This window comes from Mycetomoellerius zeteki, unplaced genomic scaffold (genome assembly GCF_001594055.1).
Source record: "Mycetomoellerius zeteki isolate Tzet28-1 unplaced genomic scaffold, Tzet1.0 scaffold155, whole genome shotgun sequence".
Lineage (NCBI taxonomy): Eukaryota > Metazoa > Arthropoda > Insecta > Hymenoptera > Formicidae > Mycetomoellerius > Mycetomoellerius zeteki.
In genome coordinates, this window is record NW_017256500.1 from 3,708,859 (window position 1) to 3,729,369 (window position 20,511).

General features: G+C 34.5%; 5 protein-coding genes across 14 annotated transcripts in view; 3 read left to right on the plus strand and 2 right to left on the minus strand.

Annotated features, from left to right (window-relative positions):
- Positions 1–434: 434 nt before the first annotated feature.
- Positions 435–2,359, plus strand: LOC108720732 (uncharacterized). Its single transcript, XM_018444874.1, has 3 exons — positions 435–778; positions 977–1,147; positions 1,617–2,359. Exons 1-3 carry the CDS (start codon positions 753–755, stop codon positions 1,972–1,974), a joined length of 555 nt encoding a protein of 184 aa, XP_018300376.1. The 5' UTR covers positions 435–752; the 3' UTR covers positions 1,975–2,359.
- Positions 2,360–3,054: 695 nt separating this feature from the next.
- On the minus strand, positions 3,055–4,491 carry LOC108720865 (neuferricin). The gene is made up of 4 exons (XM_018445127.1): positions 4,087–4,491; positions 3,844–4,002; positions 3,409–3,595; positions 3,055–3,301 (listed from the first exon to the last, which is right to left on the minus strand). Exons 1-4 carry the CDS (start codon positions 4,382–4,384, stop codon positions 3,115–3,117), a joined length of 831 nt encoding a protein of 276 aa, XP_018300629.1. The 5' UTR covers positions 4,385–4,491; the 3' UTR covers positions 3,055–3,114.
- A 798-nt stretch (positions 4,492–5,289) lies between these two features.
- On the plus strand, positions 5,290–11,917 carry LOC108720864 (alpha-(1,3)-fucosyltransferase 7). Of its 9 annotated transcripts, none has more exons than XM_018445126.1 (4): positions 5,290–5,342; positions 7,742–8,141; positions 8,768–8,922; positions 10,691–11,917. In XM_018445126.1, exons 2-4 carry the CDS (start codon positions 7,878–7,880, stop codon positions 11,625–11,627), a joined length of 1,356 nt encoding a protein of 451 aa, XP_018300628.1. In that variant the 5' UTR covers positions 5,290–5,342; positions 7,742–7,877; the 3' UTR covers positions 11,628–11,917. The 9 variants fall into 9 exon arrangements, with proteins under 9 accessions (XP_018300628.1, XP_018300620.1, XP_018300622.1 ...); XM_018445118.1 differs by lacking the exon at positions 5,290–5,342 and adding an exon at positions 5,785–6,249 and having other exon boundaries at positions 7,716–8,141; XM_018445120.1 differs by lacking the exon at positions 5,290–5,342 and adding an exon at positions 5,785–6,249.
- Positions 11,918–12,403: 486 nt separating this feature from the next.
- LOC108720829 (gametogenetin-binding protein 2-like) lies at positions 12,404–18,291 on the plus strand. Its single transcript, XM_018445054.1, has 12 exons — positions 12,404–13,173; positions 13,764–13,954; positions 14,595–14,738; positions 14,819–15,031; positions 15,090–15,296; positions 15,374–15,542; positions 15,683–15,847; positions 15,986–16,069; positions 16,138–16,398; positions 16,492–16,869; positions 16,954–17,148; positions 18,240–18,291. Exons 1-11 carry the CDS (start codon positions 13,084–13,086, stop codon positions 17,128–17,130), a joined length of 2,079 nt encoding a protein of 692 aa, XP_018300556.1. The 5' UTR covers positions 12,404–13,083; the 3' UTR covers positions 17,131–17,148; positions 18,240–18,291.
- Positions 18,292–18,448: 157 nt separating this feature from the next.
- The window catches only part of LOC108720830 (3-oxoacyl-[acyl-carrier-protein] synthase, mitochondrial), a 2,336-nt gene continuing 273 nt past the window's right edge, over positions 18,449–20,511 (minus strand). Inside the window, exons 1-3 of one of the 2 annotated variants that reach the window (XM_018445055.1) lie at positions 20,298–20,511; positions 19,743–20,123; positions 18,449–19,211 (exon numbers count right to left, since the gene is read on the minus strand). The exon at positions 20,298–20,511 is cut by the window's right edge and continues 273 nt beyond it. In XM_018445055.1, coding sequence (XP_018300557.1) covers positions 18,469–19,211; positions 19,743–20,123; positions 20,298–20,496 — 1,323 coding nt within the window. In that variant the 5' untranslated portion in view covers positions 20,497–20,511 and the 3' untranslated portion in view covers positions 18,449–18,468. The remainder of the gene's footprint in view (positions 19,212–19,742; positions 20,124–20,297) is intronic. The other variant, XM_018445056.1, reaches the window with a different exon arrangement.

Here is a 20,511-nt window from a genome sequence, read left to right on the forward strand (position 1 = left end):
TTTAGGCCGCGGCCTATACAATAGGTGTCTTTGTTTATCCTGTATATCAAACAAAGACACCTATCGTATAGGTCGCGGACTAAGTGCACGATGTAAACGTAGCCATTATGCGCACAATAGCTCATCTCTTTCCACCATGGTTCATGACATGATCTGGGGTCGATTGTGTATCTCGAAAATTACAAAAATGAGCAAATTCACTAGAATACTCATAATTTAATTGGTCATAATTTAAGTGGTAATAACTAGTGAATTTGCTCACTTTTGTAATTTTCACCTCATTTCAAAATACGCAATCGACTCGCTGTTCTTTGTAGCTGCACTTTCTACACTCGAAAGTGATAGAATCACACCTACAAGCGTGAGAGGGAAAAAGAAAAACTGAAAAATATAAGAATTACAAGAGATCAATTTCAGCTCGAAAAGAACAGACCTAGTATTTCTTCCTTTCTTAAGTGAAGTAAAAGAGTAAAATAAATGCCATTTAATCGTTTTAAGACGATGTTCTCCCCTTAGCAGTTTATATGCATTTCGTGTGAAAGAGTACCTTCTCGTGTGAAAGAGAGAATACGTTCTACCTCTATTTTCTACAAGTTTTACGGACGTTAATCCCGTCTTTGTTACTTTTTATTGTATACTCCACTCGGAAATGGAAGACGTATGTATTTCCGATAAGTGAAAGAGGTTCACACAAAGCATCGAGAAATTTGACACTCTTTGATAAGAATTTTAAAAGACTCCTGGAGCACGAAATGGATGAGAAGCAAACAGAAAATCCGTAAGTTTCAAAGAAAGGCTCCACTAAAAGATCCTGTATAAATATATTTTTACGATTCTGTTCTTCTCTTTTAGTTTTCTTGGCGTTTATAAAAATTATCGCTGTTCTAATTCACTTGCAAATATTGAAATATATCAAGTCTTGAAAAGAATAAAAATTATTTTGTTAAGAAGAATTAAGAGCAGCCCTATTTTTCAGAATCTCCATAGATCATTTAGACAGTACTAATGTACCTGTGATAACAGCTGATTTAGAAATGCTTGCTATAGACATTAATCCTCCACCTACAGAAACCAAAAGGATTCTTAGGAAAAGGATGGCTAAACCTGTTTCTGTAGAAACAGATTCTACAGAAATAATTAAACGAAGGTAACAAATAATTTTATAATATTTGAAGCTTCCATTTTCTTCAAAGAAGTTGTGGGTTATTTCTGATATATCGTTAAATGCCAATGTTTCGTAAACATTGCAGTTTACTTCATCAGACTGATACTTTGTCACGTATCTAAGGATCGATTACATATTTTGAAATAATGTGAAAATTACAAAAAAGTGAACGAATTTACTACAATATTTATAATTTCATTAATTAGCCACTTAGTAGATTTACTCATCTTTATAATTTTCACCTTGTTTCAAGATAGACAATCAATCTCCAGCTTGTTTCTCGCTCTGATGAAATAAATTGCAGTGTTCACGAAACAAAACTTAATAATATATATCAAGATATAAAGAGATATAACTTGCAAATTGCTTAGCTTATTTGAAGATAATTTTATATTAGACTGTGATATATTTTATTAGATATGCATCTAATAATACTTTGTATATAAATAAGGTGTAGCCTGAAACCAAAAAAAAGAAGGATCTATGAGGTGGAGAGACAGGAAGAAATTGTCAAGGAATATTATTTAGACAAAAAGATAAATAAGAAATCAAATAATCTTGAAACAATATTTGAAGAAACCCAGAATTCGGATGACGATGCAGCAATACGTATGAGTGTGAAGCGATTTAAGAGAATGTTGATGTTTACCCCTACAGCTGCCAAGCTGAAAAAGAGACGTGCAAAAATACAAAGAGTCTTTGGGTCTAAAATCAGGTACAAGAGATGTGGTTCGATGCAGGCTCTTATAGATAAATTAAATACCATCAGAGAAAATTCACCAATGAAAATTGACAACGAACTCAAATGATACCAGATTCCTCGATGATTTAAATGCCATTCTTTTTTTAAGAAGATATCTGAAGATAACACGCTATGTATGTTTCAGGATTTCGCGAAAAAACTGTATCAGAATTATTTTATAATCATATTTAAGAGATAATATTTAGATGGAGACATTTATATTTCCATCTATTAAGAATGTTATACTATAAATATAAAATTTTCTGTGCAGGCATTTATTCGATTCTCGCATTGTAGATTTACATGTTTCGAACTATAAGGATGTAAGGACCATAATGTGTGATAATTATATTTCTATTTGCGTGTTTGAGATTTATCTCGCTTATATTAACAGCAATATATATCACATAAGAAGCAATAATATATCTTTTATTTCTTTAGGGCTGGACTTCCTCATTGTATCTACATTGAATTAAAAATAATTCAATGTAGATACAATGAAAAAATAATTCATTTTGATATGTCCTAAATTAGTATATCTTTTTGTTTCTGAAATCTTAATTCAAGCTATTAATGAGGAGACCAAAGCCTTCGGTACTGTTTGTACCATATATTGTATTTTAGTTTAGATTCAATTCAAAACTTATATACATACATATATTATTAAGTAATAATGGAAATATACATTTTTTCATAAATATATTGAATTATGTGTAATTTGTAATATAAACAACTTCTGTGAAGTGCGTAATATAAACAATTTTTTTTAATCACAATGTTGTTTTTAATATTAAAAATGGAAACAAAGACTGATCATTTAAAAATTTAAATACAAAACTTAATTATTTTATGGATAAAATTCAATCTTTTTTTTAATATCATGTTTCATCATGTATATCACATAATTATCATATATATTAAAATGAGATTTATAAATTGCATTTATTCTAAGATCAGTATATTGGTGATCGCGTATTTGTTATCTAGAATGTTATTGAGTTTTATGTAAAATCTTTTATTTGTACTCTCATAAAAGGCACTAATTGCAATGAATACAGAATTATACAAAAAATATGAAATTATGAAATATGATTACATAAAGTTAATATATTAAATCTATGTATTTTCACATTGATATTACATAAATATAAAATTTGAATATATCTTAAATTTGGTAGATAAAAACACTGTATAATATTTCCTCACATCACGTCTTATTCATCCTCAAAATGCATTTCGTCGCGGACTTATCACAGCCATCGTATTCTTTAAATCTAGCTTTATTTTCTTCGTATTCCTTGCTATCTAAGTTGACACAAGTGCACCTGGATAAACTTTGTGCAGTCTCGAAAAACATTCTCGGTACTCCCACCCAATCTCTATCAATTCCACCGCTGTTCAACAAAAATGAATCATATAACTACATATTTAAAGATTTATTTATCACGTTTCTTTAATTTTCCTTTAATATGAAAACAATGACTATTAAATAAATTCCTACCTTCTTTCAGTACACCAGAATACAGTACCAATATCTAGATTCCATTCTACATTACAAGGTGGGAACATTCTGTTCTGTGCATCTTCCAATGCTTTCTCCTTTTCAAGAAGTAATAGCTTTTCTTGTATCTTATAAAATTCTGCAGTTGGGCTACCATCTCGATTGTAGTATCTACCATATAATTTTCCTAAAGAAAATACAAAATACTTTAGAAAGTATCACATGCGAGTTGATCCACCTCATGCAATGTCTACAGAACATAAAACATTTTTTGTAGTATATATATAAAAAGAGATTAAAATATATACCTTTCCTTCCTTGCTGAGTAGATTGATAAAATATTATAAAATTATTTTGTGGCTTTTAGAGGATAAAGAAATTATTCTGAGATGGATCAACTGCTCCTATATCCCATGGCAGTTTAAATAATTGTACCTTTGTAAATATAGTTTGTTTTATAAAATTGTACCCAATCGTCCAATGTTTTGACTTGTCGCATCGATAAACTAGATATGTCGTCCGTTAAACCTTCATCATCAGATACTCCATCAAATGTTCCTGTACCAGTGATAAATGCCAAGGAAGCATCACGACCTATACAAATAAACAAAATTAATTATATATATATATTATACATATATAGTAGACGTTTAAATTTGACATAAGGAACCTAATTACCAATGAAAGCATGATAATTTCCTCCAGATCCGTAATGTTTTTCCCCTTTCGTTACATCGAAGACTTGACCTAAAATCGAAAGATACAAACCGTTCTCCAGATTTGTATATCGTTTCAATTCGCTTATAGTGAATATCTTTGACCCGTCAGAGTTTTCATTTAATCCAAAATATATCGTGTCAGCTAAATTTAATGTTCCTTCTATTAAGTGAGACTTGATCTTCTCATAAAAGCCGCGCGAACATAAGAAATACACAATCGCCAATAACAGTGATAGCCAAAAATATTTGGAAAACATAATTAGGTTGTTTACAAACGCTCGTGAATTTCAGCGTAGGTGGGCTACTCCGATTTCCAGTGATCTTCGATGATCTACCATGTTAGATTACAGAATTCTTTATTACCGGCCAGATATCTATCTGGAATATATTGCTGCTAAGATATATAAATATATTATAAGAAATGAGTTTTTAAAAATATTTTATCTTGTAGAGAATCAATATGCTTGAAAAATGTATTGTACAATTGAAATATTAGCTTAAACAAAACTGTCATAATTAAACTAAAATATTAGCCTAAATTATTATGATTATTTTCATTTGCAAGATGAAGTAAAATACAATTTGTAAGCATTCACATTTTATTTGTAAAATAATAACAATGCAAAAATTTTTATAGATTTAAAATGCTGTCTTAAATTTATACAACTTTTTGTAATCTGATATTCATTAAAGTTAGTACCTCTTTAATTAGTAAAAATACAAACAAAAAATGCAAAATTTTATGTAAAATTAATTATAAGAATATAATTCTATAAAAGTATACGATCAATGAATATTAATTATAGATTTACTCCATGAAGAATTACATTAGATAAGCAATTGATATATTGACTAATAAAGTTCAATAATAAAGAAAAGGTCAAGATTTAAAAAATGAAAGTAAATATTGATAAATTAATAGTTTAAATTTTATAAACATCAAAACCATGGAAATATTATCTGTATCGCTTCCATAAAACCAACATATACTTAATATGTATTCAGAATATCGAGTTGAAATTAATCAACAACACGTATATTGTTCAATTGATATATAGTTTTATAATCACATAATATAATTATAAGACACTCGGTGCCACGCGGTAAAATGAACGCGTAAATCGCAATATTTATGACAGATTCAATTAAACAAACGAAGGTATTACGAACGAAAAATAATTAATTCTCAGGTGTGTGGGCTCCCGGATCAAGAAGGTTGAATGAATAATTAAAGATATCATTCAAATAATTTTTCCTTCTATTTCTGCATTCCCATATTATAATAAAACTTGGTGATCGGTGAAAACAATTAACAGTATGTTTAGAAAATCAAAAACAGAATTTAAAAAGAATAAGAAAACAATTAAATCTGAAAAATTACCCAAAATTCGAACAAAAAAAGGAAAGATAATTTCTTTGCCAAACTTAACATATTTACTTCCAAAGTGATTAAATAGTACATCTAGTCCGTCAGAAATAAAAGTTTTTACATAAAATTATTTAATCGGATTCAAACTATCCAAAACTCGTTTTTTATACTTTAGACCGGCTTTCTGATCAAACAACTTCCAGGTTGTCACGAAACACACATTCGATCAGCTCGATTGCTTTATCTGACTGATAAGCGGCGCACACATACTTGAGTTTACTTGTTTCTGCTAGCTGATACTACGGTAACCATCGGTAGGCCAGGGTGATGGTGAATGACGTTTGAGAGATGTTGGAGGACGGTGGTCACGCTTGGTTAACCAAGACAATCGGGATCAACGGTCAGTCGTGCGCCAGCGTGTATCCTTGTTGCACCGGGAGTCGTGCACCCGCGACTTTCCTTGTGCTTTCTATCATTCGCGCGCCTCGCGTCATTTCGCTCCTCGCCGATACAGCATAAAGTGGTTTGTCCTCTATCGCGTCCCAGATTGAAGATTGTGACTATTGTGGCATGATCGATTTTCGTAATTAATAAGTGTTTTATTTCACTGCTTCGCGCGGCTCTTATTTCATTATTTGTCATTAAATGAATTTAACGGTGGTGTTTACATACGATTCATTGTGAAAAGTTAATGAGACGAGACGCTGAGGGAGTTAAATTTCTATGCTGCCCACGTCGTTGGAATAAAACTTTGTAAACGTCGCACAGATATGTGATTTCCTGAAGAACCTGTTTAATTAGATTTATAAATTGTAACTTTGCATTTTATAAAAGATAGCGCTCTAATAGCACACTTTATTCGAGGGACGTTCTGGCGAATGTTCTTAGGATATAGGGATATCTTCTGAATGTTCTTCGGAATGTCCCTTGGAGATCTATGCTATTAGGGCGATAAATTAATGTTAATAAAAGACAGGGATTTAAAAAAATTAAAGAAAAAGTTAAGGAAAGAGAACTATTTCTGCTGGAAAATCTTCTGGGAATTAATAGTATCTAATTTGATCAAAAAACGATCATATTTCTTCTTTAATTTCTTTTTCTCAGTAAAAATAGAAATAATGCAGTTTCATTCAAAGAAAAGAAACAGTTTCACATTTCTTTCCTATTTTCTGAATGCACTAACTGTTTTATGACACTTGAAAATTCACTCTGGCGGAAATAAAAGAGAGAGAATTGAAGTGTAAGTTATATAAATATAAGGGGAGAGAGTAACTGAAGCGTAAACGAAGTTTCTAGAAGGCGAAAATTGAGACAACGAAATGTAATCCAAGCAGAACAACAAGTCAAAATGACATTAAAATGAATCGGAAATGATTGAAAAACGACTTTTAATGATCATTTTGGAGTCATTTTGACATAATTTAATATCATAATGATTGTTGTTCTGCTTGGGAAAGGTAGGCGTTTACACTTCTGTTACTCTCCTCTTATAAGGTAATGTACCAGTTAATGGATATATGACCCAATTATTATTCAAAATGACAAAAATTTTTAATATTAAGCTTTTACTAATATGTACGACTCTAAATAAATTCGTTTTATTAAATTTTTATAAACAGCAAATTTATTTAGAGACGTATATCTCTGGCGGAAAAAAAATTTTTACGAAAAAGTACAGAAAAACTACGTCCCACTACAAATATCTATGAAAAACTAATAATTTAAGATCTAGTCTAAAAATCTAGTCTAAAAATCTAAGATCTTGTCTCAATTTATATACATTGAAAAAAAAGATTGGCTGCTGCAGCAAATTAGATGGTAAAATATGGCATAGCATTTTTAATTGGTTGCAGCAGTCAATTTTTGGTTGTGTTAATCTATCCATGTAGTTTTTCGTAAAATTTTTCCACCAGGAATATCATTAAAAGTTTAATATTAAAAATTTCTGTCATCGTCCAATAAGTGAGCCATGTCCATTAACTGTCTGCTATAACTAGTACATTTACCTCATTCGACTTACGCTCCAATTTCTATTTTTACCAGTAGTGGAATTCTATAACTCTCATTACGCAATCGTTATATGTTTGTAACGATAGTTACGCAGATATTTTATATAGTAAAACAGCTGCGCAACTGTCATTATAAACACATAACGACTGCATAACGAGTTACAGTAGGGGCTAGATAGTTGAGTAAAGTTATCATCATATACGCAACAGATCATCAAGTGTTTCGTCCTATTCAGCTTCGCGCCATATCTTCGCAAAAATACCGCAAAGAAGGACATCATTGGACGCGCAAATAAGACCTAAGAATTCAATTTGTCCCGGTCAGAAGTTGCTTAACGCACACTCGGGATAGAATGAACGGTGGCGAGCATCATGCGCAAGTTATCGCGGCTCGCGTTCGTCCTGCTTACCAGTACGACAGCTGCGATTTTCTGCACGCTATTACTATCTCCCGGTTTTCTCACCACCTACGGAAGGTCTTCCGCATCACGGAAAGAACAGGTGTTCACAAGAGAGGAAAAACAAGAAAATAGAAGGTCCGTCTCTGGTACAGAATTACCTGATGCGCGACAGCAATTCGTGAGGACGGCTTCCTTAGACGCGAACCTCCAGGAAAGAGGCTTCACCGATGAACAGGTAAGATGTTGTATCGTATCTTATATTGCTATTCAATCTTTTACCATTTACGGGCCAAATTAATAAATTCTGTTCTAATGTCAATATTATGAGAATGAAATAACAATGCTAATGATAATGATAATTTCTATTTTTTGAAGCATTTTATGAAAATTGATATAGATTTGTTAATTGTAACTACTCAAGCAGAATATAAATCGTGATGACATCTGGAGACACGGTAGTGTCTCGGCGCGAGACACTGCTTAAAATAATGTCAAAATAATTCCAAAATGATTACTAAAATTTATTTTTCAATCAGTCATGACGCATTTTTTAACGTCATCTTCATGTTATTGTGATTTGTTGTTCTATATATGTATATGTATATATATATATATATAATATATATACTAGGGTGTTATTTTAAATTTTTAAAAAATTATGCTAAAATTACATCAAGGAGCATTACGTAGAATCTACCTCGGTATAGAATCATACAAGAAGGACTAACAATACTTCGTTTGTTTACCACTAGTGTAAAATGTCAATAAAACATTTATTAGCAATTATCTATTCACACTTAATATCTGTTCACTATATTAGGAAAAATTTGGATAAATGTTATAATAGCGTATTTTATTCAGATAGAGAGTATGTCTCCTCTCGGGAAATGGTTATTGGCGCCGGAAGGAAGTTCACCCCCTCAATCGAACGCCACCAATAAAACTTATTTGATACTGATTTGGAAGCATGGGCAATTTCTGGAACGCAGACACATCAGACATTTCACATCCATCAAGTTAGCAAATTTTATTCTGTCTTTTTTAACAAAAATAACTCTAAACAAGGATACTCAAAGTAATACAAGCCAGCAGGATTGGGTAAGTTAACTTTTTTTTTAATTAAGTTAAGTTAAAGTTAATAGCCTTGAAAATTTAACTTAATTAAAATACAAGTTAATCCATAATGAAATTAATTGAATTAAAAGTTAAGTTAATAAAAAAAAGTAATTGAAAAATTAAAAGTTAAATTTGGTCCGAACGAATAACCAAAAAAAAGAAAAAGAAAAAGTTTGACCATTTTACATAATTTTTCGTATTTTTCTTTTCTCGCATTATATTTATTAAAGAATCTGGTTATTTTTGTTCACAAGTAACGATTATATAATATAAAATTACTAAATTATATACTCATTATCCTCTCGCTCGTGTGTTTGAGGATTGACTTCAAAAAAATCAAATTAAAAGTTAATATAGTTACTGATAAAATGTAACTAAATTATATACGTTAAAAAGTTAAAAATCTAAAATATAACTAAGTTAAGTTGAAATTAATTAACTTTTTAATTTTTTAACTTAGCACTACCCAACCCTGCAAGCCAGTATTTGCTATTTGTCATTTCTAGCAATAATCTTTGAGATACATATAAAGACTTAAAACTAATCAATTAAAAATTGTATAATCAATTTTTATCTTATCAGTAGGTAGATTTGTTATAGCAGCACATTTAACTTAAAATTTATTTTACGAAAATATTGAATTAGAACAAAAGTTTTTGTAACACTTCAAATTTTTAAACATAGTTATAGTAACTAACTGTAAGTTAAAAATGAACAAAATTTAAATTTTAAGAAGGATTTTCTTTATTTTCCAAAGTTTAAGTACTATGTCTTTTGAGTTTCTGTGAATTCGGTAATTTTTAAATACAGAAAACAACGAACTAGATAAAATGGGAAACTTTCTTCTCATTTTGTGGATTTACCAAGTGTCCCAAAAAACCTAGTGAACATTTTCAACTTTCTAACGTGAAAGCTTAAAGTTTCCTTTACAAAATCGTTTTGTTTAAATGTTTCTAAGATTTTTTGTTACTGAATAATCGCGATGAGTCTTATCGCGAATTAAAAAAAAGAAACATGTCGACTTTAATTATTCATAATTCTGTTAAAAATCGTTGTACCGCAATTTAAAACAAAATTCTTAAAACTGAAACTTTTTGTTCCAAACCAATAAAAATTCATTCTAAATCGATAAGAAATTATATCAATCTTCGGCTAAAAAGACGGTAATCGGTAAAATTGCGGTCACGCGACTTATGCCTGTTTCTATCAATGTAGATTAACATTAATTTCAGTTCAACTTGCTCTTCATGTTTATCTCATTCTTAAAATCAGAAAAAATGAAGAGTTAGTTGAATCAGGATTAAAATTAAACTACATTGGTAGAAACAAGCAGCGTATCTTCAACTAAAATCCAATTCATTCAATCTCAGCACTATTAAGAATAAAATTATTAAATTAATAAAATTATGTTTAATATATCGAAAATAGAATAAGAACAACGAACTGTATACTAGAAATTTTGTCTTCAGTGATTCTGCCAATCGGGTAACAAATTAATCGGAGTTTGATCGAAGTCGTCTTTACTTCCCAGTAAGAAATGACAATGGAATCGACATCGAATCAATGTCGACATCAAATCGACGTCGATTCGACGTCAATTCCATTGTTATTTCTCACTGAGATTTCACAGCAAGCATCAACAGAGATTTACAAAATCGTATATTTTAGGTTTTCGCCATGGGATCAATGTTCAGTGCAGAATTGCATGCTAAGTTACGATGAAAAGGATCTGCATCGAGCGGACGCAGTAGTATTTCATTTACATTTCACGAGGAATTCATCTGAATTACCGGCGAGAAGCCGGGTGAATCAACGGTGGATCTTCCTGACAGACGAGTCACCCTTCCACACGTTTTTATACGGTCCTCAAAAACTGTCGAACTACGATGGTCTGTTCAACTGGTCCATGTCATACCGAACGAACAGCGATGTGCCGGTTCCCTATGGAAGAACAATACGAACCTCCGAAAACTTTCCGACCAAACATTGGGACACTATTGTGAGAACTTCCAAGACCAAACTGGTAGCTATAATGGGCAGCAACTGCGGTGGTCGTAACGGACGGTGGTCCTACGTGAAGGCACTCAAGTCGTTGCTTCACGGTGACCTGGACATCATCGGAAAATGCCTGAACGGCAACAAAACCATTTGTCCTGGCCATTTCGACAAGGACTGCGCCGCTTTGGAGTCATATAAGTTCTATCTGTCGTTCGAGAACTCCAATTGCCGAGAGTACTTGACGGAGAAGGTGTTCTGGAACGCGTATCGCAAATTTGCGGTTCCGATAATAATGGGAGCGTCACGGCAGGACTGTTTGCGATTGTTGCCACCGCACTCCTTCCTCCACGTGGACGATTTCGCGGACACGAACGCGCTCGCCGATTACATCAGGTATCTGGACCGCGACGATCAGCGTTATTTTGAATACCACGAGTGGCGCAATCATTATCGAGTGATCAACGAGCACGGCTACTTCGGCAGCGTCTCCAGGCACTATTGTCGCATATGTGAGGCGTTGCATTACAACCCCGCCGTGCCGAAGGTCTACACGAATCTCGAAGACTTTTGGAACAAGGAGAGAGACTGCGTTCCAGCGAGCGCTTAGAAAGTACAAAGAAAGCAAATTTTTTTTGCTTTTTAACAACTAACGTCAAGTTTCCTGCTTTAACACGTGTTTACTGTGTCTTTCTCGTCCACGTTTATCGGCGCTGGTTGTCCGAAAGCAGAAAATCTGCTTCCTTTGTACTTATTGCTGCTTATATCCCTAGGCTATTCTCTGCGATCTAGTCCTTAAAGTGTGTATAGTCGTGAAGTGTAGATGAATTAATACAGATGAATCAATGACTTGGAAACTTTAGCAATCGACGGCATCCGTGGTGAACTGTCGAAACTTTTAAATGCATTTTAAATTTATAGAAATTGTGGAGAAAAAGACAAAATTATTATTGTAAGTCGATATAATTATTATCAATTTAATATTCCTAATTACGATAAAAAAAGTTCCTGCATTTCTTTAAATAAAAAAATGGAAGAATTATTTATAAAATCCTTAAAAATTAGCTATATATATTATTTCAATATAATTTATTTAATATAAGCAATAATGTTTAATAAACGCTTCTGTGTGTATATTATAGATATAAAATAAAACTAATTAATTGTACATTAAAAATACATGATAAATATTATAATTTTAGTTAACGATTGATACATTAAAATGTCTGCGTGTTAAAAATAGGCCTGTTCTTTTTAGCTAAACGTCCTACATGTTCTCTCTTTTTTTCCAGCGTAGAGAGAAAAAGAGCAAAGACGAACCATGCAAGGAGTTCAAATGAAAAGAACAGATCTAATTATACCCCTATATAGATTCGTATTTGCCGCTTGAATTGGGAGACCTGTGCGTATGAGAATATTTGATGGCTATGACGCATTTTGTTAAAGTCCGCGGAAAATCTTTCGGATCGATACGAAATGTATCCAGAAGAATCCCCTCTCATTTACGCGTTCGTTCAAATTTGGAACGTTCGTTAATGGTTCCTTGATCCTTGAGAGAGTCTTTCCGCAAGTTTTTCGAGATTTCGGGAATCGCATTTACGAGGAGGGAGACGAGTTGACGCGAGCCGTGATTAGGAAAAATAGGGATTAGGGAAAAAAAGAGAGAACAAGACTCGTGAAAGCGCACGATGCAACGCTAGACGGTGACGCGTTGACGTCGTCACCAGCGGCGAGAGAGACGGTGCACGCGCAGCGGAAGTAGAGAAGCGATAGACGGCGACTCCGTACGTTGCAAATGGCAGACGGTGCGTGATATACCTGGGTAGAAAACCGTCACTTTTTTTGCGTCGCGTTCCTTCGTGACCGTCTAGTTATTCAACGAGGAAGCGGACGGAGCCGTCCCGTAGCCGCACATCGCGTCGCGTGCACGTAGGTCACGTCAATCGGATCCCTAATTAGCGGGAAGGTAGCGGGCCGGCGAGCGAGCGGGCGAACGCCTTGGAAGATTGGACGAGAAATCCGTGGTACACCTCAGGATCAAACGACCCCGAACGGAGAGACGGACAATGGCGAGACTGGTCAATGTTTGGCGAGACGACGAGCCGGTGAAGCTGGCCAGCAAACAAATGCCGCTGATCGTCGACGAGAACCTGACGGTGAGCGCGCGCGCACGCCCGCGCCCGCGACGCCAATTTCCTTGACCGTCAACCGGCGCGACTCCTGGAGCACGACGACGATTTCGCTCTACGGAGCGTTCACGCTCCGTACGCGACGCCTTTAACTGAAAACACGTTACAGCCCAGGTGTTAGAGAGGGGGAGAAAAAAAAGATACAAGAATGCTAGGTTGCGATTTTGAAGAATCCGGAGTTCTTTTGTCACGATCAATCTGCGATCGTACGTTGTCAGAACGTCAACCGGACACGTCGTTGCCGACTGCGATAGAACGAGTATAACTCGACGATTATCGTGTTTCTCACACCTGCGTTGTAGACATATTCTTGTAGGCGATTTTTTTGTACTTAATTCGTTTATCAATTATACCCTTTGCATAAGATAAATAACGTTATTGCTTATTATTATTAATAAGATTGTTTTCTTTATGTCACATTGGAGAGAATATTCTTAGCCAAGCCAGAACGTGTCGAGCTTTAACTTTGCCGTTTCTAATTGTCATCAAGTCGAATGTGATTTGTTAGTTGATCTGTGAGATTTCCTATGAGATTAATTTGTCACTGTGTTTTTTAGATGATTATGGATATAACTGGTTTGGGAGCTATTTGTGATAATCCCTCGATCAACGGTAAACAACTGGATGAGTTTACGAAGAAATTTGCTTCACTCACAATGGAAGAAATCAAAGCATCTTTTGCAGTTACTTGCAAGAAGATAGTTGAAATCTTGAGCGCTGCAGAACCATGCGTCGGCTGCCGAAGAAGGTGATTGTCTCTTTTATTAGAATTGAAAATAACTTTTTATTAGAATGATACACATTGTTGCTATTGTACTATATAAATACTCGTTCCCACTAATACAGATTAATTTTAATCTTAACTTACTCTATCTTTTTCTAGTTTTAAGAATCAGAAAAAGGTAAAGAGTAAATTGACAGTGGATCATTTATGTCTCGAGTTAATTTTCATCATTTTAACAAATGTACAAAAACTAATCCTTAATTGTCGCTGTGGATCCATTAAATCTATCAAATTTTTCCACATCTATCAATCTTTAACATGCTTTAAATAAGGATCAATGTAATACTAATTTTTAGTTTTTATTGTTTTGATTAAAACTAGACAAATGAGAGTCTAAACATCAAAAAGATATAATAAAAATGTTTCCAAGATTAATGGTTTCTTCATGACGTCAGTGATTCTTCAATATATTTTAACATCTTTACAAAATATTTATAAGGTTGTGTATTTTAAAAAATTGTGTATAAATATTATAATTACTTGATGCGCCTAATTTTTCGAAGGAGAGGAATGTGTAAGAATGATCCAATCGTATGTAAGGGTTAAAATTAATCTATATTGGTGCAAAACAGGCATAAATAGCAGTGAAATATTCCATGTTTAGTGTTGAAAGACTATTCACCGATCTGATGAAGTCAGGACATCCTGCGTTAGATCCTCTGGTTATCACTCCCGATGGTGTACTTTCTATAAAAGATGACGTTTTGAAATCGCCTCAACAGCTCTGTACATTGTTACATGGACACAGGTATGGAAATGATCGCGAGAATCTCAGTCCAAACACATTTATGGAAGAGCTATTTACATTTACTATTTACATTTCTGCAGCACTAGGTTAAATAATTTAATGGAAAAACAACAAAGAAATAGAAAATCTCAACGATGTGTACTGCATACTCTGGAAATTCAGCGATTGCCACCGATATGGAATTCTTGGAGGGAAGTGTGGGATTGCATGGAGCTACCATGTCGGCAGGAATTGACTTTAATAGAGACCGATACGCTTGATGAAGCTTTAGATACCTATTTGCGTAAACATAGGTATGTAATTTTACATAGATTATCAGTAATTGTTTTATAACACAATTTTGGTGATCAGATTTTGCGCCGAGTGTCGCAACAAAGTGCTATTGGCGTCGTCTCTTCTGACACGAGAACCCGAACCTATAAAAGAAAAAGGTTACGTAGCAGTTTTATATTCTGGAATTAAGCGTTGCTATCGCGATCATCACGTTCATTTACCACCCATCACGGAATATATGACCACTCTTCTTGGTCGCGCACAACCATGGGCACTTATGGGAAGGTACAGATTTTCAAAAATACATTCTCTGGAACGTAATGTTTCGTGGAAAGAGTAATAGAGATGTTTCCGAATTTCAGAGAGCGCCATGCGAAAACGTTGGAAATTGCTCAAGAAGAAGTACTTACGTGCTTAGGTATATGTATCGCGGACCGACTACACAAAATACATCGACGAATGAAGGAGGAAGAAACTGTGTGCAAAGTATTAGCTGCTGTTGCAGTGGATGCGTTATCCAGAAACTTTCAGGTAACAAGATCTTGTATAATAATATCCTCTACATGGTATTAGAAAATCATATATTTACGTATAACAGACGCACCATGCTTAGCGCCGAGACACTGCCGTGTCTCCAGATTATTCTATAATAAATATTTTGATTTGTTTAGTCGGCAATTGAAAAGAAACAAGGTATTTCTCAATTGGAATTATTCTACAAGCAAGTTGCAAAAGAAGAACTAGCGAAACAGCATAAACGTGAAAAATTACGTCTTAAACGTAAGAAGAAGAAGGGACGTCGCAACGAAACGGAGGAAAAGGAGAACTCCCGTGATGTATGTTTGAACTTGTGTGCAAGACTTGATTTTTTTTTTTAAATTTATTCTTAACTTCTCACGGGTCATATTTATGTTTTATATATTAAATAAACATGTTTACTTGCACGCGTGATTAAGTTGTATATTTTATCGTAGTGTTCAAATGAGAGATCACAAAGTGATTCCCCATGTACCTGTGTAGAATCAAAGCCGACAACGCAGAACATCAATCGGCATAAAGTATGAGACTTACTGAATTTTACATACATATGTGCGTCTCTGTATACTATCGCTTTCTTTTGCTTTAGTTGCAGGTCCTAGATCCAAAAAACAAAGGTCCGCCGATGTGTAAATGTCCAGATTGTTTAAAGAAGCCAAAAATACATAGTATATCACAATCGCAAAGTAAGACAGAACTAGCATTCCCTGTGAAAAAGGGTTCACAGAAAGTTAAAAAGAATACCTCCGAAACAAAGAAAAATCTTAATACAAGTCAATCGAAGCAAAATAGTACACCTTGTAAACAATTATCTCAGGAGGATTCATCCGATGTTTGCGAGTCGTGTAAGGTAACTACAATCGTCAATTTCATACTGCTGTCATGGATGTATTAAGTTTTCTAAATAAAACGGTCTTTTATATTTTTTTTTTCTCACGCTAAGGAGGGTGAGAAAATCGATGAGACTCAGTGGCGTTATGACGACAATTGTAAAGATTCCATGACTAACGAGCTGGTAGATGCGTGGATAACGGAGCCGAGCGAAAACAAATATACTACGTGGATGGTAATGAAGAAACGTTTCGAAATGTCCGAGAGAAAAAACCACACCTCAAGCGAACAATCGTCTCAAGATTGCGGATACTCTTCCGAACATAATATCAGTAGTTCTTCTCTTCCTAGCACACCGGAAGGTTCTGAAGTAGCTTGTAATGATGAATGGTGTGATCATGAAGGAACTTGTCATGATAAATTTAATCATTCCAATTCTAGCATCTCTTTATTGCAAAAGAAAGGTCCAACACTTACACAAATGTTGAAGGTAAATTTAAGATGTGATAATCTAAATATTTAAAGATTCGTTTTCTCTATAAAGAAGCTTAATTTCGGTATGACAACTGTTTAGGATTCCTGTTTTTCTGACGACGACGAGAAGGAGAGTTATATTCCAGTGGAGGAAGTATTAGAATTTAAGTCGAGAGTATGTCAACTCACGGAAAAGCGGCTAGAACTCCGGCAAATACTTAGAGAACGTTTTGCTATGTTGTGCAGCCATCAGAAACCACTTAGCATTCTTCATTAAGAATTCCTACTACTTATGGTAATATATCTCCATCTTTTTCTTCTTTTTTTTTTACTTTGATTTACTGTTAGTAGTGAGACACGAATGTAATAGATGTATTTTGAAGAAACTGTTATCATTCGAAGTCGACCTGATGTGAATAAAATGCTGAATATATGTAATTAAGAAGCCAAAAACATTATACAATACTATTTATCTCTACGTGCGAAAATTGCATCTGAAAAATAAAAAATACTGGAAGATTGAATAGTTTCATATCTGATGTTAAACAATAACGTCGAGAGAACTTTGAAAAAAGTACAGAACACACACGTAAATTGAGATACCATAAAATTAGTATACGGATCAACTTGAATTGATCTATATTGATGTATATCATCTTGAAATTGATTGTATAGATCTTTGCAATTTAAGCAAGTAAGTAGATATTTTGAACGAACATGCCTTGGCCGTGAAAATATGGCAGATCTGATTCCGCAGTAAATGCAAGTTGTTAAAGACAAGTTTTTCAGTGATTTGAAAAGTATTGTATTTTCTTGAAAATCTTTATTTTCAAGACTGTTTACGCGGCGATATGACTATGGTGAATTCGTGTCAATGTTGTAACAAAAAGAGATGCGATATAATTTTGTCGGAATCTTAATATTAAAATCAATGTTGCATTCCATTATAATATATATATACATATATTTTATTATTCCGATGTATATCCTCTCTGTGTAACTTCTATTACACGCACTGTAAAAATATTCTATAAAAAGAATTATTGTCGTAAAATCGTACACATATATATTGTATGTTGCATAAAAGTTATTAAAAATATTTAAGTCGCTATCCATCTGGTAATCAGTTGTGTAAAATTCAATTCGTCACCGAATTTGCTTCTCTTAGATTTTTTATACATATTTACATATCAGTGTATATTTACAGGAGCAGCGCCTCCTTATTTATCAATTGAACAGAAATGTTAAGGGTCCACAGATCATCTTTTTAGGATTTTATGTGTTTATTCTTGAATATTTCAAGGAATGACTAGTAATTAATTATACTTGTAACTTCAAATTAGGTTTGAATTGATAATTGACATCTTTTTTTCTTTTTACTCTTAGCATCTTTGTGGAGTTCGCATCTTTATGGAGACATGCTGTATCTTTTCCAAGCTAATGAAGATTGCAAAATAATGTAACTTCTTTCATCTTTTAAAATAATAATTTTTGTTCTCCACTAACTTTAGAAATCTTTACCTTTCAAAGTTCATTATTGAAATCCTTTTGTATTTCAAAGAGTGATTATAATATTCTTTCACTAGAGAGATAGAATACACATTTCCTCTTGCACTTAGTTGACATATTGTGTGAAGCACAAGCACGCGTTCGTACCACCGAAGCCGAACGCGTTTTTCAGAGCCGTTCGACGTGTCGTCGTGTTCCATTTTATTTTCGTATGCGGCGCAAATCTCAAATCTGTCTCCATATTTAAGTTGTGCAGATTCAACGTAGGCGGTATAATACCCTCCTTGATCGCCAGGATCGTGAAGGCGGCTTCCAGGTTGCCGGCAGCACCCAGCAGATGACCATGTGCCCCTTTTGTGCTCGTAATTGTCACGTTTTTGCTGTGTTCGCCCATTAGTGACTCGATCGCCTTCACCTCGATCGCATCACCCAACGGCGTAGATGTAGCGTGCGCGTTTACGTGCGTCACTTCCGAGGTCTCGATACCGGCGTCCTTCAATGTTCGATCCATTGCCAATAGCGCACCAGTGCCATCCTCGCTAGGTGCTGTTATGTGTGATGCGTCGCCAGACAGACCGTAGCCCAGCACCTCCGCGTAGATAGATGCGTTTCGGGCGAGCGCGTGATTTAGCTCCTCCAGAACCAGTATCGCGGCGCCTTCGCCCATAACGAAACCATCGCGATCATGATCGAAGGGCCGTGACGCCTCCCGTGGCATGTCGTTCTTCGACGTGCTCAACGCGCGTAGCCGGCAAAACGCGGCTATAGCCAGTGGACTGATACATGCCTCTGCACCGCCGCATACCATCACACTTGTCTCGCCACCACGGATAAAGCGGAATGCATCACCTGGAAGATGATTCATTATAATGGTTTCTCGGATATGATAAGAGCATTAATTAGAACAGCGATCATGTAATTTTTTTTCCTAAAGCGGAAACATGAAAATTATCATTGAAGATAAAGGAGAAATTTTTCACTTCATGTTTTGATTATAAAAAAATCACCTAATTAAAAATTAAGTATGTGTAAGTCGGCTCTGGGAATAAATCAAATAATAAGATGATATTTAAAAAAATTCCCAAGAACCAATGCGAATATTAGTGTGCAATGGATTTATTACAATGACATTTATATATTCAACAAATATAATCGGTAAACTTTTCGATCAGTATTGTTAGTCCTCCTTAATGCTGTTAGTGTAATAAATATAATGACGTTAACAAAACATCGCAAATTACATTTGTTGATTATGTAAGTGTCATTGTAATAAATCCATATTGCGCGCGTTGGCTCTTTCTAGCTTCTTAAATTGTTTTATTATTTAAAAAATTACATAATCGCTATATCCAGAGTCTATCACTTTTGCTGTTTATTTACCAATAGCATGCGCGCCTGTCGCACATGCAGTCGATACTGAATGATTGGGTCCACGGAAACCATACTTTATACTAATCTGACCAGCAGCCATGTTCGGCAATATCCTTGGCACGAAGAATGGACTGATTTTGCTGTATCCCTTTTTCAGAGCTTCGTATGTCATGCACACGTCCACTAGGTCTATCATGCCGATTCCTACAGAGACTCCAGTGTCACGTTTATCGGCTTCATCGGTTGGTTTCCAACTAGCATCTGCTAGTGCTTCCTCTGAAGCTATCAATGCATATGCAGTGGCAGGGCACATTGTACGTAGCTCACTCTTCGTAAAGTAGGAATCAATGTTGAGCTCATGAGAAGAGTTTCCTTTCGGTACCAATGCAGCTAATAAATGTAAACCAATTGTTATATAATTATTGCGCGCAATACAATTTTGAACGACAGTTATAATATTAGGTACTAGAAGTCAATAAATCTTGTTTACATATAGAATAATTGTATGTAAACAAATTTTAATATGAGTGCAAGTTTGTAATAGTACTGTCAAAAATTGCTCACCTACTTTACACGGTAGCTTGTCGTAATCCGGTTCGGAAAGCCGCACAATTCCGCATTTAGAGTCGATAAGAGCCTCCCAAGCGTTTCGCGTCCCGACTCCTAAGGGACACACAATTCCTATCCCGGTAACGACGACACGCCGCTTGGACCTCGCGGCGGTCGCCAATGATCGGCTAACGTGCAAAAGTGGAATGGGCATCGTGATTTTCGAGAG